Source organism: Cyclopterus lumpus, chromosome 15 (assembly GCF_009769545.1).
Source record: "Cyclopterus lumpus isolate fCycLum1 chromosome 15, fCycLum1.pri, whole genome shotgun sequence".
Taxonomy (NCBI): domain Eukaryota; kingdom Metazoa; phylum Chordata; class Actinopteri; order Perciformes; family Cyclopteridae; genus Cyclopterus; species Cyclopterus lumpus.
Genome location: NC_046980.1, coordinates 14005727 through 14031256, shown reverse-complemented (window position 1 = coordinate 14031256; position 25530 = coordinate 14005727). Strand labels below are relative to the sequence as shown.

Here is a 25530-nt window from a genome sequence, read left to right as displayed (position 1 = left end):
TCCTCTGGAGTGAATCCTGTAGTTTATTCAATCCGGCAGGAGTTGCACCGCAGTCTGACTGTGAGGCACACAAAGGTTAGTCTGCCGGTCTCCTGGTGCTGGTAGGGATGGTAGGGACCTTGGAGATCTTGACCAGAAAAACCATTGGGTCTTTGGCTTTGTTGCTGAATGCTCTGCGTATTACATCCACCGCATGCTGATGAGTCACTCCCTGCAGACTCTCGTCGTCCACAGACAACAGCTCATACCCTGCCTGCAAATGCAAACACAGGGTAAACATCTTAACGTGCGAAACTCTCTCTTTACAAAGAATAGGCTTGATTATTATTCATATGTCATGATAACGTATATCTTTGTATGTTTTCCTTCCCCTCTGTATCTTTTTCTCTAAAGCAATCTGTCCCTTATGCACAGTCCCCATGAACTGCACTGATTGTGTCCCTTAGCGGGAACCTGATTTATGCCACACAGAATTTGGGCTCTCCCGTTAGTTTAATATATTCACACTGAAGGCCGTCACTAGTGCACATATAACGTTTCCCCTTCAGGACAAGGTTGTTGAAAAAGGACCATACACCGAGACAAGTACACACAAACACACACGCACACAGCTGGGACCGCTTTCTCGTTGTTTCCTGCAGGATGCGAGCAGAGTGTGGCAAAACTTTGCAGGCCTGAGGAGAGGAACTTCCTCTGATGTCATTGGCATTTGACGAGGATGCACCTGCCTCGTGTGGTCAACCTCAGTGAAGGTTAGCAACACACAACAGAAACACACAAGCCCTATGGCCATTGTTGTATTATCACGTCTTTTCCCTTTCCCTTTTCCTTTCCAGTGATTATACACAAAGAGATGGGTTTCCTCTGTATTCTGCACTGCATTTGATCTATTATAGGTCAAACATATTTGTATAGGAGGCTGTTAGACTTGTGCTGCCCTGTGTTTTTGCCCAGACAAGTTTTCTTAAAGCTCATCACACAGTCTGGTGTTCACCAACAACCTTGTAGCCTTCCGTGAGGACAGTATCAAAAGATTTATATCCATTTAACCAAAGAGGAGATTAAAAGTGCTTTTTTTCCTATTTTTGAAAAGTAATTTATTTGAATTAAATAGATCCCAACCTAATCTGCCCTATCCTCTTTACAGCCATTTATGGAGTGCATTTATGAGGTTCCTCTTTTCTCGCCAATGGACGTCACAATCCAAAAATAACACGGCCTGTAAAAATTGCTCCAGCTTGCATGAAAGGATCAGTGAATCGTTCACAATGTAGTTTACCAAGCCATTACAAATAGATTCAACTAGATTATTTAGCTAAGGAGAGGAGAAGTATTGGCTCCGTATTATCTATTGTAATATATATCTCTAAAGATAAGTAGGCATCTATCCATACACACAAACAAAAGTGGTGCATCTCATTGTGGAGGATACGAATTAATACTAATTCTACCAAAATCCATATTCTCTAATTTACCTCTCTAGCCAAACCTTTGCTCGGGTCTGTCCCTGAAACAAATTGTATAATGTGGATAAACCAACCCTACATGGAAAAGGTATTTACTACGCCCTCTTACTACTTACTACGCCCTCTTACACTGCCAGTTAAATGCAGCTATATGACACACAAGCATGTACACAGGAAATCATATGTACGCACATATCCTCACACAAAACAATACTGTATATTTTCATCTGGGGAGGAAGTAATGAATTCACTCTTGTTACTGTAACAGATTTGTTTTTTGTGTGTGTTCTTGAACTTTTTTGAGTAGTTTAAAAAAATTGGTTGCACGTGAGTGTTCACTGAGGATATTCTACCTTGAAGGAGGCGTGTGAGCACCTGTGGCTGATTGTGACTGTTAATCTCTGATGTGACGTTGGTGATGACGTTCAGCTCAACGCGCCACTGTGTCTGAGTAGAGCCCCAAAGACCTGTGGACTCTCAGTGTTGTTACAACCTGTCTCTCTGTGTCAACTTAAGGTTTTTACACTTCTGCCATTCCTTCCACTTTGTTGCTCTTAGTGATTTTAAGCTTTTTTAAATATTATTTTTGTTCCAAGATTGCGTGCATACCGTGTTTTTTTCATATTGTGTGACTGCAGGCACTGGAGAGGAAGGTTCTTTGAATTTGTAAGTCTCAGAAGATACTGGAACTATGTTTGACTCTCATCCGGCATTAGACTTTGATAGAGCTAGCTGTTATAGCTCTATCAAACGCTTATTTTCAAGTATGTTAATGCAAATGCTGTTTGTCAACAATTAGCATGTGGTTAACTGTAGTGAATGAGTGTGTGTCTCATGTGTGTTTAAGTGAACCAGGCCAAGATTACGGATGACTGTTAAGTTACTGTGCAGGCAGTATACTACCAATACATTAGCAGAGCCAGTGTCTGTGTATCTCATCTATAATGGAGGCGATTGGCTACTTGAGATGCCTCTTCACTATTTTTGTCTCCACTCCTCACTGCACACCTTCAACCACTCGGTCAAAGACATGCATACTTATAGCAACAACAACTCATAACCAGAGGACAGGGGTCTGGTTCTTACAATACGCAACAACCAGGATGGACATTAATGTGCTTCAAAACCATGGTGTTAGGAGGGAACATAAATACATGTTTAATACTTATGGTAAAAACTTACATTATTATGCATTATTATGTTCAATGTGTTTACCACTCTTTGCAGTACAAAGAATAATAATCATAAGTATTCATTTTTGTAATACTTTGTCATTCATCTGACACCCATTCGTGTGATATATTGAGGTGTGTCTTCCTGTTTTCTGCTGTATTTAAGTCACCTTTAGAGCCTCATTCGTAGATGCAGCTCCTCCTGGGAAGATTTTCTCAATCTTTATCATGGGCTGGACTCTAGACTCCATACCTCCAGAGATACTAATACCTGTGAACACACCGAGATATACTACATTTATAAACTGAGGGATTGCTTGACAGTATTATAGTCAAACTATTCTATTAGTGTATATTGTAGTCTTTTATAGTTATCATGAGAGCATTAACTCTTCCCTTCAGTTTAGTGATACCCTGACCTCTACTGGTGAGGTAATGGATATGGGAGGATGAACATTAAAGTGGACAGTTTACAATCGTCATTTGGCTGTTTTTACTACTTACTACTTTACTACTTGCAAGTATATTGAGCACACTGAAATCAATCGATTCAACTTAAATCAAAGTTAAAAAGACACTGTTTCTTTAATGAACTCACCCAGTGATTGCTTGGCCTTAGAAATGGTCAAAGTGTTGATTTCATACTCTTCAGTTGTTGCTCTCCTTTTCACACCATTTTGTGAATGTCCATTTAGCTGCTGACTGCTCTCTCTGCCTGTGGATGGACTCTTGTCTCTCTGGGCCTCAAACACATCATCCAGAGGGGTTCTGCCTCGCTGCTGTGAAGGCACATGGACGCTGACCTCTGTGTAACCCTCCTGCCTGCTCTGTCTGCCATCTATTCTGTCGGGGCTCAACTCCCTCCTCGCTCTCCCATGCCCGTTCCTCACAGGCGACCTCCCTCGTTCAGGAGCTGCTTCTCCTCGGTCGGACACCGACAACAAGGAGACCTCGTCATACTGCGACACCCCGTTCTCTCTTCTGTTTGAGGAGCGACGGGTTTGGCGCCCACATTGAGAACTGTGAGGTGATTCTCTGAGGAGGGAGCTGTGGGTGGGTAAGGGGCTCGGGGAGCGGGAGTGCACATTGGAAGAGACATAGTTGTCCACGGGTACATCCAGCAGAGGGGTGAAGGCACGAGATGGAGGCAGATGCCCTGACCGTTGGCTGGACAAACGTAATCTCTCGAACTCCTCAATCAGCTGACATTCCCGCAGTTTGTCCTGGACTGGCTGGAGGTGGAAGCCACCCCTGTAGTCTGGGCAAACATGAAATCTGTAATTCAGCTTTAACTCTGCAAACACTTTCTGTTACACTTATGGATATAAACACAGTGAAGAGTTAAAGATTACTCCACAGATTTAGCATTGCCACAGATTTAGCATTGCAATCACGTTGGACAGTTAAAAAAATGAAGCAAAAGTGTTGCAGCACAACCAGAGATATTGCCTTTTTTATTTTTCACATTCTTTTCCTTTACTTTTCAAAACCTGGTGCCTATATTACCCACAATACAATCATTTGGATTGATTATTCAGGTGCATTATACTGGTATTAGCTAATGTAGCTTCAAGCCGCTAGCCTGAAACAGAGATGAGGAGCGAGCTCCAGGTCTGGTCAGCTCACGTTGTTCTATCTTCACACCACCAGATGTTTTTCATTTTCAAACTTCAGCATCAGCTGACGCTGACTCAAATGACATCACTTGAATTTGTCAGAACAGTTAAACAACAATGTAACCTATAAGGATTACAAACTTAGAATACTGATGCCACAAATAAATTAGGACAAGCTTGTTCAAGCAAGGAGCTCAAGGGTGACCTTCAAACGTCAAACAGTGGGTGATGATTTAACACTACACAGTCTGAATGACAAAATATGAATTGGATTTTATTTTAATTTGTGGACATATATTGTGAGTAAAATAACAGGCAGCAAGGGATAACAGCAGCATGAAGGAACCAAACTATACATACTGTTGTAACAAATGGACAAAGTAAGCACTCCCTGGCAAAGTACTCACTAAAGGGTCTTTGAAATGTCACTGTCATCTTATAATTATAACTTCTTAACAAAACAAATCCTTTGTGAGGCAGCACACTAAACTGAAATAATAACGTTGACCCTATATGACCCCTAACCTGTGATTTTAGAAAGTGAGACGGCTGCAGTCTGTCTAAAGTAAGACTGTATTGATTGTATCTCAATGACTCTTGAATGAAGAAAAGGATAAAAGTATCTCTGTATTGTTGAAGTGTCACAGTGGCCAACCAGGCTCGTCTCACTCCTTTCTGCTGGCCACAGAGATGTAACACAAGCCTCTGCTTCAGCGCAGCCACAGGATACCTGAGATATTTTGTGCATGTGCTTGTGTGTGCGTGTGCGTGCGTGTGCGTGTGTGTGCGTGCGGGGGGCTGTTCAGTTTGACACTACAGATATGAGATGAGTCAGGAGAGAAGTGAGGTGAGAGAGGAAAAATAAGAGCAGGAGGGGAAGGAGACAAAAGGTGAGAGGTTTAAGACTCTAGTGTATCTCGTGTTACTTTGGGATTAGAGGACATCAAGCAGACGGAGAGGGTGTCAGAAGAAAGAGGTGAGATCTAGACAGAGAAGGGTGAGAGAAAGGAAGAGATGCAGTGAATGTACCTGGGATTGGGGTGATGAGGTGACGTCGAGGGGTTCCACTGCGAGGGGAGCGCAGAGCTGGAGAACGAACTAAGAAGAAATAAACTAGATATATCACTGGTTCTCCATACATTCCTTTTCTATGCACAATCTTACCTGCGTTTTCTAATTTATATATTTATTTTTGTATGTTTCATTCACAAAGGAAATATGAATTTATGTTGAGCTCTATGACTAAAAAATGTATCTGAAAAGTGACATTAAGTAATACATTCCTCTGCTTACCAGAGCGACTTTTGAGGATGTCGTATGCCTCCAGCTCAAAGGGCATGACCATGCTATCAAATTGACCCAGCTCAGTAGTAGGTATCAGCATCCTGCAGAGGATATTGATCAGCATCAGTTACATGCATACCAAAACCCAAAGTATGTATTGATATACAAACTGATTTGTACTGCATATGTATCTCACCTTATTTCTCTGAGAAGTAGCAGTTTCTCTGGCCTGTCCAAGATTGCCAAAATGGGGCGCACTAAATCCTCAATCAGAATGTCGGACAAAAACTGAGAGAAAGTTTAGATTGTTACACCAATCAGAGGAGAAGAATAAGAAGAACCAACGAGTGGGGTTGGGTATATAGAAGGATTTCCATCTGGTTATTTTCTGAATTTGAAATGAGTTAAAGTTCAGTTTACTTGTGAAAACAACCGTATAATTTAATCTCTGGATCAGGAGGGAGTTTTCCAAAGCTTGAAAAAAATGGTGTCATCAGAAAAGTCTCGGGACAGAAAGTGTGTGTTGCAAACTGAAGATGTTAAATTTGAAGGAGAGCATTTAGAAGGAAGGGAGTTTCAGTTCACTGTGAGTTCCCCAACTTTACTGAAGTGTAATACTAAATTCCCTTCAACTTAAGGTGTAGAAATCATCAACTGTACATTGTCATGATTGATGTATGATGTTACTGATTTGTTGCATGTACATTATATGTTAAAGTTTTCCAAGAACACCACTGCACCACTGTGCAGTATCTTCTTCTAGGAGCCGCTGAGTGATATGGGACCAAAGATGATATTTGATCCTAATCATAAACAACAGGCCAAATCTGTCTTTGTTTTACAGCCGCTGCCAGACACATCTTTCACTAAAGGACATTTAGCAACACGGGAAACAATACTGCACACTTGAGCATGAAAGTAGTTCGACAGGATTCAATGGGAGGAAAACAAACACAGGAGAGTGCCATTGAGGTGTTAGAGGTAGTCATTTCAGATCGAAGAACTCACCCGCCCACAGTGTCTCATCACAGCAGCCACCTCGTCCTGGCTGAGCAGTTTCTTTGCCATGTCCTCCACGTGCTGCAGGGTCTCTGGTCGGGGCAGCGGGCTGTTGTCTTTCACCCCAGCACGGGAATCCCTCGGGGAGGTCAAGAGCTGGAAGGGACGACCCCGCTCCTTATCTGGGGAATTAAAGGAAGGAAAAACTGAAATAAACGAAATCTGCAGATGGCATGAGATTTCCATACAAAATAAAGATTTCACCTCACAAAACCAGAGATGGCTATGCAAAATGTCCCAGTGAGGATGTTGCAAAGCAGAATTAATTCACATCTATGTCTGATGGTTGTCGGTTCCCGTCCCATATCACCACTGATTGCCAAAACTGATGTTAATTTATGAACTTCAAAAAAATAGCAAATAGCTGTGCAATGAAATTGAATGCCAGAAATATGATCCGAAACATGACATTATGCATTTTTCCTGGTTCCAGACCTCTGAATTGGTGCAGAAATCTCTGATTTGTTTAGTGATTCAAATGTAATATCTGAAGAGAAACAAAATAGTCCAGAAAATCAGCTCAAACCTTTATTCTGTTATAGGTGGATTGCAGAATATGGGCCTGGAAAGAAGAAACAGAAAGAAAAAGAAAAAGGCCTGTGACTGCTCTCACCTCTGTCGGCATTGTGAGATGGTGACTTGGAGCGGCTTTTCTCTTTGCGGTCTTTCTTGAAGAACAGGTTGACAAAGGTTTTAGATCGCTGCAGGCTGGTTTTACCCTCTCCAGAGCTCTTCTCTTTCTGTTGTTTCTTCTTTTTTTGTCTGTCCTCTGGAGGTAGAAAAAAAGAAGACAAAATAACATTCCAGTCCCTCTAAAATCAGCAATATACAAGCAAGATACATTTTCACAACCAAATGCTTTGAAACATTATGATTTGAACACCTGCAAATGTATTTAAATGAATGCAAACAAGTAATTTAACAAAAACAACTAAATCATACAAAAAGCTTGTGTTGAACCATAACAGGACATTCTGCATCTCTGTGTTTGGAGTTGAAAACATAATTCATTAGGCGTTGTACAGCTCCATGCTTCACTGTTGGGTGATACACTCTCTCTGCTATGAGTACAGACTGTTCATTTCTCTTCCAGTCATCTCCTCTGTGCACTGCAGTAAATCTGCCACTGTGGAAAGTAACACAGTAATACTGATGAATTGCAGCTACGCTAACCTGAACACACCCCTATCTTTTGAAGGCACTACCGCGAAGTGCTCCAGCTTACATAACGAATAGCAAATCAGCCCTGAGCTTCACCCCAAGCACCCGCCAGGTCCTGACAGAATGAATGACCTGGATAAATTGAAAAGGAAAGGCTAATAGCTCAACACCCCCGCCATGGCTTGGATGATATATTTCTCCATATGCTTGTTCTTATTAATTTCTCACAGAGGTATAACAACCGAGAGTAAAGGGCTGTGATTAATAAGGAGCCTGCGTTGAACTTTGTGCTCTTGTACAAATTGTGTCTGGAGCTTAAATCAGCCATGTGGAGTCTGGATGTTCTTGTTTACTTCATGGAGTGATAGAAATATTAGGGGTCATTAAACTGATCGATGGCCAGCAGAATGATCTGTGAGGATTTAGGAATGGATCTCATAACACAGTGAATACAGGTACTGCCACAAAAATCAGCTAGAGAACTCATGCTGTGTTTCTGGAAAACTGAGATCGATGATATTACTTCTATGATCAACAACCACAACACAAATCACAGCAAGACCTATAACCGATGTTGCCGACCTCAAACATGTTTTGTACTGGAACATCTTGTAACACGGTGGACTCTGTGAAGAGGATCTGCTCCCTATGTAGATATGAAGGGCTCACCCTAAGCTAACGAAAACAAGGATTTTTAGTTTCTGGTGATGATACACTAATGTAAACATAGTTATGAACATCCTATTCCATTTCTGCCCATACGTACTCCCAAAATCCTACACACTGGCCCTTTCAGTCTATTAAACGTTCCCATTGAACCTGCAGGTCTCACCTGACACAGTGACGTGACTCTGGGAACGTCTGATTGGCTTCCGTGGTCTGCTCAGGGCCATCAGCGCTGCCATCTTAGGTGAGTGTTTCCTTACTTCTTGGTCCCCAGATGACAGCGTCTTCGTACTTCTCTGCCCTCCTTCTCCTGGTCCTCCCGTCTCCCTCGGGCCTTCCCCTTTCCCTCGTATGACTGTGTCCTTCAGCAGCAATGTGACACCTACAGTCCGGCTAGTTTCTGTGGCGACCAGCCTGTCGGGGTACGACACATCAGTTGAGTGGTGGTCTGGTTGGTTTGGGGGATAGGGGTCAGTCTGTATGGCGGTGTCAGCAGTTCGCTCTGCGCTGCTTTGACGTCGGGAGCGGTCCTCCGTGGAGATGGCGACGTCTACCATCTCGGAGCCAAAGACATGAGGAAAAAGAACCTGCGAGAGACCACTGAGGGAGCTGAGAGGGGTACTAGAGGACAGTGAGGAGGCAGAAGAGTTGGAATCTGAACCCTGGGAGGATGGTGCAAGTCCCCCATTGGCCACTGTGGAAAACAATCCCAAATTGAGACAAATAATGGCGATTAGTGTGTGTAATATGAATAAAACTGTCCAATTATTATATATGAACGCAACAAACATACATAGACACAAGGTGCAGGGTTAGTGAATAAGCTTTGCAAAGCTTCATTTCCTCATTTTACACAATCTGCTTTGTTTGGATCCAAGTCTGTCTGCTCTCATGTCCTGTTAATCCTCTGACGTTTGAGAGACAGAACATGAACCCGGAGTTATTCTGTTTCTTTCTTTTTTTAATGAAACTCCAAAATGACCCAGATGTCAGGTCTTGCTTGGTTCCAGACGACTGAGCTGCCTTTGAGTACACTGAATTAATCCCTGACTGTGTTCAGAAATATCAAACTTAGTTCTAATTTAAGTCATATGAATATGTATAAGCAGGCTACAAGTGGCCACTGTTCCACTTTTTAAATAAGATTTCCAAGTAGAATCAAAGTAACTTTGCAAAATAATGTTAAAAAAACTCTAATTACAAGGTCACATCTTCATTATTTTGTTCTATAATATTTAGTTTAGTGTAAGATATTATTTTCCCACTACCAATCAAGCCATCATCTTAAACTAACTAAAATCATACTTTGGAATAGTCAACATACAATTGTCAAGCCAGCCATATTCTGCCACCATCTCCTTGTATGCAGGGTATCTGCCAGCTTCCTGTTGAAGTGCAAAAACATGAAATGTTCATCAAATTCACAAAACAACAAAATCATATGATAAAACTACAAATTGTTACAAAATGTTTTTACACCTGATGGCACAGCGGTGCTTTGAGCTAAACACTCATGTCTGTATGCTAACATGCTCACAATGACAATGTTAACATGCAGATGTTTAGCAAGTGTAATGTTTACCAGGTTCACCTTCATCTTAGTTTGACATGCTGTCATTTACTCATTAGCACAAGACACAAAGTACAGGCAAGGCTTGGTTGTGTGATGAGATTAGTTTTGCAGGTTAGTCATAAACAAAAGTATTGAACAAATGTGTGCTGCATGAAAAGTCGTGGGTCACCAAAGTTATACAATACATCGTGAGGGGAGCGTGACTGTCTGTACCAAATTGTATACTAATGCTAAATGAGTAATTGGGATTTATCCTCCGGGCACCATAAATGTCTCCTTCAATCCATGAAATAGTTGTTGAGATACTTATAGGAGACACCAGTGTTGGTCCAACCAGCAGACTGACATTTACATCCATTAAAACGAGACAAGGAATACTTTGTTAGTCAGAGCGACAGGAAAACAACATAGCCTCTATTATTTCATTTTGACTTTAAGGGATTGTCTCAACAACACAGCGTAAGGTCAAAGAGAAGACCTGCAGATGTATCAAGGTTACATCTAATTGTCCACCACAGCCTTGGATGCCCAGTTTAGTAACTACAATTAACCTTTCACACTATGTAACTCTGTACCCACAAATGGGTCTAATATAGGACAGAGGGAAGACATAAATTTCAGCTTTCTGTTGATTATAACCTGATCCCTGACGGCCTTTGAATAATGAACGTCGTCCCTGGCTGTTTTTCACACGTGGAACCTGAGATCAGAGGAGTAAAATGAGCATGCAGCAATGTTAGCGAGCTGAGAGAGCGCTCAGACACACTGCACAATACACATGTGCCCATTCATACACACACACAGAATTCCTTTATCTAAAAATGACACAGGTTAAATGGTGCGGCCTTGCACACATGCATGCGTACACAGACATGCATAAAGAACTCGAGGGCTGTACGCCAGCTGCCTGCTCTGCTGTTCAGACTCAGTCTGTCCCCTCCTGAGAAGGTGTTGTTTAACACGCTGTAATATGTATTATGTCACAGCACTTTAAAGCACCAAATCAATTGTTATGTTCAAACCAGAGCAAACGATTAACACCTCACTGAACCACAGATGTATAAAGGACCAAGTGGGAATCAGACGTAAACCAGCATTAACTGTTCTTTCGGACAGTTGAGGGGAACAAGCTGTAAACACAACATTTATATATTATCACCTTATGAAGTTGATGTGGTTAACGTGTGTGTTGCTTATTTACATATCCAGCAGACATGGAGAAACATCAGCATTCATTTGGAGTTGTTTTTGTCCACCAGATAAATGTCAGATAAACAGTCACTCTCCTTTTAGCTCAGTTTTCTTCTCCACAGATTTCTATTTCGCTCTATAGTTGCTTAATGACAACAGTGTCTAACAGTGTCTGTCTGCCGTTTGTTTATTGATTGTGTTTTTAGAGTTCATTAGCTGAAAGAAAGGGCTGATTAGAGCAGTGAGAAACACAGAAGTTGCAGGTCAGATTAAAACATTGAGGCTAAAATTTAAAGAGGCTAAAATGTGCCATAGAGCTGAGGGGGACTGCAAGCCCTTTCACAGTATGAGCTGTCATCTGATTCATTATCAATATACAAACTATTAAATTGTGGACTTTTAAATTTCATCTCTAGTTTATCGATAAAAACTCTCTCACCCTGATGGTCAACATGATATGAGTGTGGCTCTTCAGGACCTCGACTGCATTGCTATGGGTAATGTCATCAAAGCTGACCCCGTTGGCTGCGAGGATTTGATCGCCCATCTTGATGCCATGCTGCTCTGCAAGCCCGCCCGGGTCCAACCTGAAGAGAAAATGCATTAAGGCATGCAGACACATAAACAGATATAGACGTCGATGAAATCTAACTGTTGGGATTTACAGTTTTAGGTTATACTTGACTTTCTATATCAATTAACACTTTGATGTCATTTTCTAATCTACCAAGTATTTTGACTATTTTATATGTACTAAATGTATGTGTTTTATTCACACTACAAACTCATCAAAGCAGTTTCTTAACTTTTGTTGTAATGGTGATGAAGTAAACACAATTCACCTGCCTTAACCTTCTAAGTGAGGCCTGGTTGCTTTGATTCAATAAAGCAAGAACAAACAAACAAAACAAAAGTGCAAATGAGATTATGGGATATTTAATTCCTGAGGGAAAAGTGTGTTCTTATTTGCCATCCTTTCTACTTCAACGGGCCGAGCTTCACTGCATGCGCACACTGCACCACCCTGAATAATGTTGTTTTTCTGATGCTGATGGCCTCTTCAAGAGTAAAACAAGCATTCGCTGAACATATTTCAAACCACACTTGGTTCATACTTAGAAACATAAATTCCCAGTCCGAACTCTTTGCCTCCTCTAATGTTGAAGCCCAAACAGTAGTCATCTGAGGTGGTGAAGAGATGTACGATCCTGCGGAGAGCGCTGTCAGAACTGGTCTCTGATGGTGTTCGACCACTCTCCTCCACCACCATCCGCCGGTGAATCAGATCCACCCTACATACATACACACACACACACACACATGCAAAGGTGACACATGTGCATGCCTGAAAACATTCACATAAACTGCTTGTTCTTCCTCTGCTGCAGTCAGTATCAGTTAATCAAATAGCCATAAAGGTCACAGAGGTAATCTATCCACTGCTGCCACATGAAACCAAGATACAGTATATCCCACAAGAAAGATAACCAGTGTGAGCTATAGTCAAGTCCCAAGACAACACAGAAGAAGGGCCATGCAAAGGTCAAAGGTGGTAACAACAAGATTGTAGTCTTTACATATCAATAGAGCAAAGTACAGTGATTCAGTTACAGTTTGGTAAAGTTGTTGAACCAACTGTGAAGTGTAAATATGTAATTGTAGATTTAATATAAGATATAATTGTTGGCAGCCTTATTCACATTGACACAGCACCTCTCAGCTGTTTGGCCTCACCACGTGGTCTTCTCCTTGGAGTAGCGGATGCCGGGGATCTTGCCCACCCGTCTCAACACCATCCGCAGCCTGTTGTTGCCCGTCAGGACCTTCACAGTGCTGCTCATGGTGATGCTCTCTAGGCTAACCCCGTTCACCTCCACCAGCTTATCGCCCACAGTCAGCCCGGCGTGCGCTGCAGACACAGGTGGAACTCAGCATGATACACAAGAATAAATGTCACATGGAAACAGAAGACCACAAGCCCAGATGTACGCTCACTGAGAAATAAGCTTGCCGTCACCGTGAGAAACATTCACTCTCTTCCTCCTAACCTGCAGAGCTGTCGTCTTCCACCTTGCTGACAAATATGCCGAGTCCATGTTCAGAGCCCCCGCGGACACTGAAACCCAGACACCCATCTGGACTCTTGTCGACTGTCACTGTGTGAATGTCCTCACTGTCCTCCCCTCCTGCAACACAGAAAACTAAGTCAGAACGTCATTCAAAAGTCATTTAAAAATGAATGAAAACCAAATAATTTGCAGAAATTATTGATAAGCAATTTCTTTGGGATAAAGAGAAGTGAAACATAAATATTTTGTCAATACCAGAGCCAAAAGTCGAATCAGCGATTTGCTTGGTTGGTCACAAAACCAAAAGATATTTAGTTTACTATTATAGGAGCAAAACAGCAAATATTTACATTCTAGGAATTACATTTTTTTTGGTATGAGTGGATGAATAATTAACAATCAAATTTGGTTGACTAAACAATTAACTGTCAAATAATTTCCTGTCTATTATCCACAGTATATTGCATTATTAATAATACCTTGACTTGCTGTAAACTATTCTCTAAATGTGGGCATAAGACTGACGACAGTCCTGAATGTGCCTCTGCAGCCAGTGACACTGTGTGTGTTACCATGGTAACGGAGGACCGTGAGCTCACCATCAACAGGTGAGTTGATGAGAATGACTCTGCCCATCGGCGAGGAGGACCTGCGTCTGTGGCGGTGCTGTTTCTTCAACATGTAGCGCGTGGTGCTGTGGGAACCCCCGGTCTGGCCTCCGCGGTTGGAGTGGGGGTGCCCCCCTCCATTTGTCATCTCCCTCCAGCCAGAGGGGTGAGAGGAGCGAGCCATGCTATGTGTCTGGCAATTCTTCCCTTAGTCATCCAGACAGCAGGATATCTGTTGTCCACTGTTAGGATGGAAGAGGTGCAGCTTGGGATTTAGGGAACGCAGGTGAGGAACAAACGTGGGGAACTGGACTTTTTTTCTCTCTTACTTGTCCAAAAGGGAAGTTTATAGCAGCAGGCAACTTAAAAAGCTCTAAGTAACATCCATGATCATCATTAAAACCAGTTTCAGACCATAAATAAAGCTTATAACAAGATCCAAAATAAAAAACGTGCCATGGAAAAACTCAACACCGCTGAATGAACAAACTATACATCAATTTAAAAACAATGGCAAAAAAGTAGTGCTCCATGATTGAACTGTGGACCTTTCTTTGTCGATGAAAGAAGTCGGTATAATCCATCAATTTAATTTCCAGCCTCTGAATCCATCTCCATCGAGCCTGTGGTGCCGTGTCCCCGCTGCTTCAGCTGAGAGGATGCCTGCCTGTCTGCAGAGAAGTCAGCGGTGCATGGTGATTCCCCTCGGGTCATGTTTAATTAAATGGATATCTGTTGTGAGGATTATATGCTGTGATGAGTAATGATATGTCAGAAGTTCCAGATGGATAATAGCATCCCAAACTCATTATGATACAGTAATGAACTATGACCTTGAATAGAATAAAAATAAAAAGTAGAATATATCTTTTTTCATGATGTCCATAGAAGAGACGTTGTCACTGAACTTCACGTGTTTTTCTATCATGGACAGCGACATGGTAAACAATCAAGTGACCTATAGTGTTGATGGTTAATTGTCATCTATAACTAACTCAACTTGTTGCCATTATTACGGTCAACTTGAACGCGTCTTGCTTCAGTCTAAACGTCTGTTGATACCTTGAAACGTAATAAAAACGCGTGTGAAACAATATTGTGACATTGCGTTTAAACTGAACTAAACAAAGAAGGAGAGCGTTACCTGTTGTGTCCGTGTTATGCCGGACGAGCTCGGACAGACGCTCACCGGTCCGCCTCGCTGACGCATAATCGGACACCTCCCGAGTAGTAGTGCCACCTCAGTTGTTCTTCCGGTGACAATTATTGTCCTAAGAGGTGTAATCCTTTTACAGACTCTGCAGCTGTGCAGCCATTAGCGATGGACTAATGATGATTAAGCACACTAATTGCACTTATATTACAGTACCACTGCCTCAAGACTCTATCAGATGGTTCCTCGGGTAGACTTTGCTGTTAAGTCCAGATTGTCCCGTTAAACAGCAGAGAGGTGGATGTGGAGAAAGTGATCTGTGGATCTTCCTGACTGCCTTCACTGTGCTTGGTGAGGTGGGTAAACAACCCCACCCGGTGGTCAGATGTGTCTTTTTTTGTTTTTTGTTTATTTAATAAGGGACAGTGCACATTAATATAAACATTTCTGTAAATGTGCCAGAGTTAGCCAATAGGCTATTTTTCATCTGTAGTCCTAAGAGGCAGATATTATGAAACAAACCTAAAAACATAAGATTACATATACAATTTACAAACAAAGAAAAATAAATAAGGGAGAGCTAGTTAAAATGGACAGAATAAAAACATCCATGTCAGAGACACAAGACATAAAAGCATACAGAGTAAATTAAATATATAACCACAGACAGGTAAACAACAACAAAAAACATACATGCAGGTGGAGTGAATGGTCGACCAGCAAAGTCAAGACATACAGAGACCTAAAAACAGACAGTCAACAACTGACAGACAGATAGAGCAAACGTCCAACAAGGACAGATTGAGGACGGGTAGGAGCAGTTACAGTCTAGTGCTAACAGAGCTGGGTACTAATGAACCATTTCTTTGTCTCATCACAACTTCGATGCAGATCAGATACCAATCTCTGTAGATATGACCAAGTCCCCATTTTGATGAGTCATATTGCACTCATGGACAGGTTATGAAACAATGAGTCCCTGGCCTCAGACATTAAGAAAAAAGCTGTATGTCTCATACCAGTAAAACGCACACATGTTCTAGTTGTTTAGCCTCTTATGGTTTGTGTCTCTTTGTAGTAGTTTCTTTGTAGTTGCTTTGTGTCATGTTGTGTCTCTTATTTGTTTGATCCCTTGTCATTGTCCTTGTGAGTCTCTATCTTTTCATCTCTTTATAGTCAGTTTTGTGTCTCTTTGATTAATATTTTGTAGTGAAAGGCCAGGGGGGCTGTGACACTGTGACACCCTTGGAATGTGTCCATTCAGTAACCATTTCATTATAAAACTAAACAAACTGGAGCCGAACAGGAAACCTTGACCTTGAATTTGTGTTTTTTTGTTTTTGCTTGTCTAATACAAACATTTGTGTACATGCTTTGGTGTGGTTGATTAGTGTAAATAATCACAGCATCATAAAGGTTGTTTTAATTAATAAAGGGGTTTCGTTATATTTCAGACATGTATATGACTTTTGCTGGACCAATTGACAACTATACAAACTCATTGAAGCATAATAACACTGGCTTGAGTCGGTCAGCTGTTTCTTAACCAATCATGTGTGGCCTACCTTCCACGCCCAAAGGTTTCCAACAACTCGTGTCTTCCATGACAAACAACGCCCCACTGTGTCACCGCAAGGCGCTGCTTTCAAAGGCCTCCACCAAGCTTAGATTTTCTAAATTCAACTTCTGTGTGTCTGATTTGTCCGTGTTTTGTCGATTTAAAAAAAAGAAAAGAAGATATTCTCAATATACGACTGTTATTGACCTCCATAGGTGAAATTCGGTTGATACAACAGGTCAAAAGGACAGGGTCAAAATTAATAACTGAAGTAAAAATACAACATGTGCAAGACCAATTAAAGACACAATTACAGGAACAGTAAAAGTGGTGTGATTAATATTAGCAGAGACATGTAAACAGTGTACACCCAGCTAATATGTAACGTTACTGTGATTAGGTAGCCTAATACTAATTAGTGTTTGTTTTTATTATAGAAGTATAATGGAAGATAGTAATATACAGTTCATATGTAACAAAACAGTATAACTTATGAACAAAATATATTATATTATAGTATACTATTGCATGGGACACAATGTATAGTACTGTAAGCCGACAAGGTGAAATGAAATTGAGTTGGGTATAACGGAAAATAGTCATTTGCGTTGAGTCTATTTTTTACGATACTTTTAAATGTACAAGAAGGCAGCATAGCTCCAGTGGCGCTGTGATATTGAAAGGTCATACATTTTCGAAAAAGAAAGCCAACCAGGTACGTGTGATTGCTGACTATTCACATATTTAATGAATTAATTTGATGAAGCACACTTCAACTAAGTCAGAGTTTACACCGCCTCAACGTGCGTCTTTGTAACGGTAACTAAAGTGTGAGCTAGCATGTCAGTTAGCTCGTAAACTACCGAGCTAACCTAGTTAACTAACTAGTTAGCTGGTTGTTTGATTACCAAGAGAGCACTGGAGTGGTTCTGCTGGCGTGAACAGGCTGTTTTATTGTCCCACTTAGCATATGATGTTGTGGGGATTGCATTAGATTTGAATGTGCTGTTTCAGTAGTGTATACAGTGTGTGTGTGTCTGTGTGTTTCTACGGTACAATGAGGGTGCCTAGCTAGCACGCTAGCTCAGAGGAACCAACTGAAACTGAAACACCGGGCAGCGTGATCTGTTTGGCTTCAGGGTTAAAGTGTTTTGTGAGAGAAGCAGAACAATCGGCACATGTTTTTTTGTGTTCAGCAACATATTCAGCGTTTATGTCTTTCTGATCCATCTTCTCAGTTGTTGTAGCGCCCCGGAGGTCACGTTATGTTCTTTGCACATATGACCAGAGAGCGGTTATGATCTTGTCAAGACCTGAATACTGTAGGGCTGCTGATGAAAGATTCACATACAGAACATTCCTGTAATAGTTTCGTGATTGTGCTCCACCACAAAAATGTCTCCTATACACTGACTCTGTACAAAGGGCTAAAACAACAGATGAACAGAAAAGTAATGGGCAACAGTTGGCTCATACGTACTCTTCCCAACTCCTCACATGTGATGATTTGCTACGTTTTGTTGTTTTAAGTGACTTTAAAGTGAAAATATTTGGGGTTTGTCTGACAAAACACAATTTCAAGAAGTCACCGTGGGCTTAAGGAAATCATATTGAACATGTTTTGACATTAATGAGTGATATAAATCATACCAGTATTTATTTATTATTTTATTTTATATTGCACTCCCAGCCAGAACTAATACAAGATGTTTGAGATCGGACTTAAAATGATAAATTCGTTCAAAATGTCTGTCAAAACAACCGTTTTTAATTTGACACAGTGAAAACAACAACTTGACCTGTCTAACTGTCCTTTTGTATTTTAAAGTGTATTGACAGTCAGAGCCTGGTAATGAAAATGTAAACCTGGTCGACTAGTATGTTCAGGGATGTTTGCTCAGACGTGTCTGTAAACTAGGTTATGTGCTGTTAAGTAATGGAGGACTTCACCTCAATGCAGCTCTGAACTGTAGCCAAGCTATTAATAAAGCAGAGGTGAAGGCTTAACTGTGCATCCAAGGTTTTATTTTTAATAATGATAATTTCACTTGATAAACATGTCAATAGAACAGAGTATTGAAAACATTTCCATCGAATTTCTTTTCTTTTGATCAGATGGTTGCCAATTGAAATAATTTATTTTTGATTTTTAGACTAGACTTAAATATTTGTCAAAGTAAAGTATTTTAACAGTATGGTTACAATATATTTTATATTGAATGAATACAAATTAACATGTCTGCTATTAATTAAAGAAAGCCAGGATGTCTGAAGAGCTGTCCCTCAATATAAACATCAAGGAGCCAAGATGGGACCAAGGCACATTTATGGGGCGCGCCAAGCACTTCTTCATGGTCACAGATCCCAGGAATGTCCTGCTGTCCTCTGAGACTTTGGAGGAGGCCAGAGTGATCACGGAGAACTACAGGTAGAGGGGTCAGGGGATGAGAGGATAGAGTAGGAGAACTAAATATCATGTTAGAGGTTGTGAGGCATGCATGGAAGAGATAATTCATGTGGCCAGTTGTCATTTATACTGAAATCATTTGTGTAAATGAATGCAAAAAGCAAGAAGGCATATCTGGGATGTGGGAAACACACGATTATGTTAAATTTGTGTTCCAATATGAAAATAAGTGTGTTTTGCTTTTAAGTATGTGGAATATACTACATCAATTAACTGTTTTGACTTCTTCAGAGCCGGGATCACAAAGCCTGGTCTGTCAGAGGATGAGCTCTGGAGAGCCAAGTACATCTACGACTCCGCCTTCCACCCCGACACAGGAGAGAAGATGTTTGTGATTGGCCGGATGTCTGCTCAGGTGCCGGTGAACATGTCCATCACAGGCTGCATGCTCACCTTCTATAGGTACAGCAGACATTTCAATACATGATTCAATGTATTTTAAACACCAGCTCAAATTGAAATGCAGAAAGTAGAAGAAATAGAAAAACTGAAATGTTCTGAATATAATACAGTTTCCATGCTATTTAAATGTAATACAGCATACACAACCGCATAAAATAGAGATTTTAATCCCTGCAGAGAGTGAAAATCCTCTTAAAGAATACAAATGTCAGTCACTGCTGAATACTGATATATCATTGGGCAGCTGAGAGGACAGTGAAGTCATGTGACAAGGTTGAGCTGAACCAGCAAATTGATCAATCTAATAGTTTGAGATATTTGTCAAGTGAAAATTACAGGTCCAGAGATTCCAGAGAAGTGGTTAATCGCAAATGAATAAATGATAAATGAATCAGTCATTTAGAATAAAACAAAAGGTGGAAGTCTTCTGAAATAAAATGGTCACTGGAAAGAAATGGTGATGTAAAATATAGCTTCACAACAGGAAATGTAGTTTGCGCAACAGTCTTTGGAAAAGAGACATTTAAAAATATATATTCCTAGAATTGGTTGAAAATGAACTGCAATAAACAAATTATTTCAGAAATAAGCAGAATGAAAAAGTGTCTCATAATATTAAAATGGATACTTTAATTTATTTAACATTTAACATTATTAGAACTGTTGTATTACTTTGGGAATTTGGTCTGGTGGTCAATGGGATACCGGTGCCATTTTTGCATGCTACCACTGGAGGGGGCCAAAGTATGACGTTTCAAATTCTGCACATGGTGACTTTAAATAGTAAAGATTGGCACAACAAATACAATTACAGCTTGATTAATATTAATGACAGATGATTTTATAGCGACAGGACAAAAGAAAAAAGATCTCTCGCTACATGTGGTTTTGTTGTTCACAATGCTCCACTAACAGATGGTTTTTGATCTTTATCTACCAACTTTATTAAAAACTTAACTTCTGGGTTTTGAAGAATGGGTAGTTGGAGTAAAATAAGTCATATTTGAGGGTACATGCTGTGTGCTTAATATCACGACTATCCCACACTTTCTATTGTGTGGACTGGAGTATTTTTGCTTGTATGCTCTTCCACGACAAACTCTTTCGCTGCAGTGCCACACATTGTAATGTGTGCTGCACACTGTGAAGTCTCACTTACTCAAACACTCTGTGGTTCTCTTGTTTACAGAACTACTCCGGCTGTGGTGTTCTGGCAGTGGGTTAACCAGTCCTTCAACGCTGTCGTCAACTACACCAACCGCAGTGGAGATGCCCCCATGACCGTGAAGTAGGGGGGACTTCTCACTTCACTCCCACTCTAGATCTTTCCTGTCCTCCTTCTAAACTAGTGTCACTAAGGAGGCTGTGGACGCTGCTGTCCTCTCCCCTTCCCTCACAGCGGTATTAATCTTCCACAGTTAAGCATGTTCAGCCCCACGTAACCATGCATTCATGGGTTTTATGCTCCTGGTTGATGTCATGCCAACCTGCATTTGCATACCCCAAAAAATACACAATACCGTAAAATGCTGCAGAAATGCATGCATGTATGAATAATAAGGGGGTTGCCTTCAGAACATGCAAACTCATATTCATGTGTTGCGCATGTCATTAAGAATTAATGTTCCAGTGCGGATGTTCTTGTTTATTTACTTTTGCACATCCAAACATGGCATGAATGGGCAACTCTACTTTGAAATGTTCCACTTTACCTGATTGTCAGACACAGAGTTCATGTTCCGTAGTGCAAGTCATCCATTTATGATGTGTGCAAATGTTGAAAAGGAAGTTGGTAATTAATGTGTGACATGCATCCACTCTGTCTCTTTGCAGTCAACTTGGTGCAGCCTACGTCAGTGCTACTACTGGAGCTGTAGTCACTGCGCTGGGTCTCAAGTCTCTAGCTTCGGTAAAGACCGTGGTTGAAGTGAATAAACAGATGTAGTAAACAGATACAGACCAATGATCTGAATATCTATTCGTACATTTGTATAGAGATTTGCTGACTGTGTTCTTGATTCTGCATCTTTGCAGCGTCTCCCGCCGATCGCCAGCCGGTTTGTCCCCTTTGCTGCTGTTGCTGCTGCTAACTGTATCAACATTCCCTTCATGAGGCAGAGGTGAGGTCTCGTAAAAAAGCCGAATCGCTCTGCTTTGTTCACTCGGGAGCTTTTAGGAACTCGGACGGCTGCTGCTCTACATGACTTTAGTTTTTGTTTCCTCCAGGGAGTTGAAGTACGGTATCCCTGTGATGGATGAGAATGGAAACAGGTTAGGAGAGTCTCCCAATGCTGCCAAGCAGGCCATTATGCAGGTGGTGGTGTCGAGGATCGGCATGGCAGTGCCAGCCATGGGTAATGTTGACATGTCTATCTAAAATGAGAGATAAAACGCTCATCCCGTTAGACGCATACTTGAGGTTAAAATTATTTTCACCTGATTTTTATTGTTTGTATTTTTTTACAGCCATTCCCCCTGTTATAATGAATGCTCTGGAGAAGAAAGCTTTCATGAAGGTAAGCAGACTGCATGCATGACTGTCATACTGTTTTATTTTAGTGAGTGGATTTACTTAGTCTGTATTTTGTGAGGCTGAAAAGAGTCCTGTTGCATTCCACATGTTCCACTCACATTGAATTGTTATGTTCATGCAGAACACAATACTTTTGTGGTGTCAAATGTTGAATTTGACTTTGTCTCCCTGTAGCGGTTCCCAATTCTAAACGCTCCAGTCCAGGTGGGGCTTGTCGGTTTGTGGTAAGTTAATTACACATAATGGACTCTCTCTTATTGTGTACTTTCAAAGGGAAGCGTGACACTGTATAATACCTCGCTTTCTATCGCTTGTTTTCAGCCTGGTGTTTGCAACTCCTTTGTGCTGCGCCCTCTTCCCGCAGAAAAGGTACAAACAGCAACACACACTCCTTGGAGGAAAAGACGGTCAAACTTGTACATGCAGTGTTGTCTAACATGTCGGCAGCGTTTTAATCGTGTATAACAATCTCTCTTTAGCTCTATGAGTGTGAGTGGGCTGGAGGAAGATCTGCAGGAGAGGATACGAGAGACCAGTCCCAACACCACCACGGTCTACTTCAACAAGGGCCTGTAGGACCAGCCAACACACAACGCACAAGTCAAAGATACACTCACACACATGCTACATGCACGTATGTTGTCCTGTGGGCACAAGTGGGAGGGCAAATCTGAATTTATGTATGTTTTTTGTTGTTGTGTGCTACTACATTTAGTTTTTTGAATTTAACTGCTCCAAGTGTAACAGTAGAGGGTCGTATGTTGTTGAGTATTGACTGAAGGAACAACAAAACACTTTGAGAAGGAAGATCACTGACTGTTCTCTCTGTAACTAGATGGTGTTCCTTAGAAAAGAAAAACCTGTCTCCTGTTTTTTTTTATTTTATATTATTATTATTATTGTGTCGTGTGTTTTCTGTTTTCCTTTGGTCAGAACTGCCTCTAGGAAGGCAGCTCATGAAGTTTCATTCTACAATATTTCATGTTGCAATTCCTGTGTAGTCAGCATGGCCGTATTAGCTATTACACAAACTAACTAAAGTATGTTGATGTTATCGCCATGTAATTTCCTCCTTGTAGTTTTACTGACAATCCCAGTGTGTTGATTGCTTTGAATAGTCCGACCCTTTGATGTGCAGTTTCTTCCTGAAGTGTACTTATGCCCCTTCATATCCATAGACCAGGTAATTAGGTGCTAGGTACAATGTGGCAAAGAAAGTATCTAGAAATTCTACTGCAAAAGCTCACAAAGCACCAAGTGTGTTTGCTTTTTATCAACATAAATATGTACTGTTGCCATAGCAGTGTTGGCCTTTTATCACTTTATGAACTAGTGCAGTCACTATCTTTAGTGGCATATAAATTAAATATGTGATTGATGTTGGTGGTGCTTGTTTGGAGGTTGTCAGGCGGAGGAATATACTTAGTTGTTGTTTCACTTCCTTAAAGTTGGATAGCAGGGTTCTTGTCCAACAACAAGCTGCAAAACTGTGGTTTGCACGAGAGCCATTAATGTCCCCTCGTACTAAACGAAAGTAGCTCATGTTGCGTGACAAAGTCAAATTCCTTAATGCATTTTTCTAGGTATCGCAGTGTGTAACTGTCCATAGTCTTTGTGGTTTTGTGAAAGTGGTCAGTTTGGCTGAGTTTGAGCTTTTCTGATGAAATCAATTCACATTGTCGCCAAAACACACGGCGGTACGTTGTGGTGCGATAGTGATGATTGTGTAAGTGAGGAAATATTAGCTGTATTTATCCGTGTTGTCTCTCTGGATTATGCAAGAATAAATATATTTTTCTTTGATATATATAAATATAAATACATATATGATGTACAATATATTATGGAGCACATATGCATGAGGAATCTTATGGATTTTAACTTCAAGGTGGTTTTGACACCAGATGGGCCCACATATGCATCGGTAGACGACGTCAGCTGCTCATACTATGAGAGCTCAGAGTTTGCTGCTAATTAGCGTGGGCGCCTCTCGGGCTAATGAGCTTTCAGATTAGAGGATCGTTCCTCCAGTGGGACTTTACTTCACGATACAGTGGACACAGTCACAGATGACCAACGATTCCATGTTTGTGCAAGTGATGTTTCGTGTGTGTTGGTCAAAGATAAACATTACCCAACAGTAAGATTGTTAACTTAAATTCACCTCCATCAAGCATGTCAAGTTTCTGTTTCAGAAATTTAAAGGTCAATATTTATTTTAAGTAAACTGATTGTGCGTGTTAAGGGACTGTAGCTACTGCACAATTATCAACCTCCGTACAGAAATGCACAATGATTTTGTTTATTTGTGAAACTGAAATTGAAGGGTTTATTTCCAACGTGCTCTCCAGATAATTTTATAAACACATGCGACCCTCAATGCTGGATCTTATTTTGGAACTTTTCAATTTGCCATTGATATTTTCATTCAAGCACTGAACACCCAGACAATCGCTACTGTTGAAGTCCCTCGGCCCCTTCTGGGACACTGAGACATGATCACATGCACTGCAGGACAGTGTTTCAGAGTTAGCATCACTAATGTATTCCAATATAACGCCATTAGGACATAGTTTGTGTTTGGGGTGTTGTCCTGCTGGAGATGAAACTGCATATAACCTTTGCTGTGCTGCTGTAGGCGCTAGATGGATTTGTGTGGCTATTTAAAGGGAGCTTCTAAATGTTTATATTGAAGATTGTATTTGTTTATGGTGCTGGATGATGTTGACTGAACTTACTGCTAATTAATAATCTATTCAATGTCTGGCAGTTCTCATTGCTCATAACCAAGTTGCTTTAGCATTAGCTTCTGCTTTTTTCCTTTTGTGTTTTTCTTCTTAGAATTATGGCGCACAAGTGTCAAGAACAAAACTGGAGGGTTTTAGTCAGCATTTAAATCCATTTATAAACGTGTATCTCAGCTTGTGACCGTAACATGTTGCACCAATAGATCTCGCCAAAGATAAGACGGGTATGAATTGGAAGCTTTTAATGTTTTTGTTTCAGCTTTAATGCATGGACCTTTTTCAAGACTTTTTTTTTTCCAGAAAGGTTCCTCATCTTTGTCAGTGTTACTCTCAACAGCACACCAGATGTTAAAAAAACATTGCAAAGCGTTGTTTAGTTAAAGATCATATTTTTGTCATTGATATTATTGACATTCAATAAATTACTATAAAAAACTTGACTTCACATAATACTGGGGAATTTTGGCGCCCTGATTGGAAAAATCTACTAATTCAAGAATTTTATGCTGCATAACATGAAGAAAATGTCAAATCTTTGCATATTGAAGGCACAAATGAAAAGACAATCTGTTATTTTTAACACTATGAATGTTTTTGTTGTTTGTACATACAACTTACACACAAAGATCCGTCAGTGTTGGTGCACAGTGTATTCTCCCTCTATTGTGTATTGTGATTAAATATATTTCCTTGAATGTAATTTACTCAGAGCAATAGAATAAAATATGTAACGTTAAAGTTCAAACCTGTCAGCTTTATTTAACATTGTATATTATAAATGTTTTAAATATCTAATATCATCCTC

General features: G+C 40.7%; 2 protein-coding genes across 3 annotated transcripts; one reads left to right on the top strand and one right to left on the bottom strand.

Annotated features, from left to right (window-relative positions):
• Positions 1 to 76: 76 nt before the first annotated feature.
• pdzd7a (PDZ domain containing 7a) lies at positions 77 to 14049 on the bottom strand. Its single transcript, XM_034552425.1, has 15 exons — positions 13857 to 14049; positions 13237 to 13374; positions 12923 to 13097; positions 12304 to 12480; positions 11628 to 11775; positions 9749 to 9809; positions 8591 to 9118; positions 7211 to 7366; positions 6547 to 6719; positions 5735 to 5826; positions 5548 to 5639; positions 5284 to 5352; positions 3237 to 3896; positions 2809 to 2909; positions 77 to 253 (listed from the first exon to the last, which is right to left on the bottom strand). Exons 1-15 carry the CDS (start codon positions 14047 to 14049, stop codon positions 77 to 79), a joined length of 2940 nt encoding a protein of 979 aa, XP_034408316.1.
• A 3165-nt stretch (positions 14050 to 17214) lies between these two features.
• Positions 17215 to 25425, top strand: sfxn3 (sideroflexin 3). Of its 2 annotated transcripts, none has more exons than XM_034551514.1 (11): positions 17215 to 17291; positions 18836 to 19004; positions 19275 to 19445; positions 20635 to 20733; positions 21279 to 21354; positions 21480 to 21565; positions 21672 to 21799; positions 21912 to 21961; positions 22153 to 22202; positions 22300 to 22347; positions 22458 to 25425. In XM_034551514.1, the coding sequence occupies exons 2-11, from the start codon at positions 18841 to 18843 to the stop codon at positions 22552 to 22554; spliced, it is 969 nt and encodes a 322-aa protein (XP_034407405.1). In that variant the 5' UTR covers positions 17215 to 17291; positions 18836 to 18840; the 3' UTR covers positions 22555 to 25425. The 2 variants fall into 2 exon arrangements, with proteins under 2 accessions (XP_034407405.1, XP_034407404.1); XM_034551513.1 differs by having other exon boundaries at positions 17217 to 17291; positions 18832 to 19004.
• The last annotated feature ends 105 nt before the right edge of the window (positions 25426 to 25530 follow it).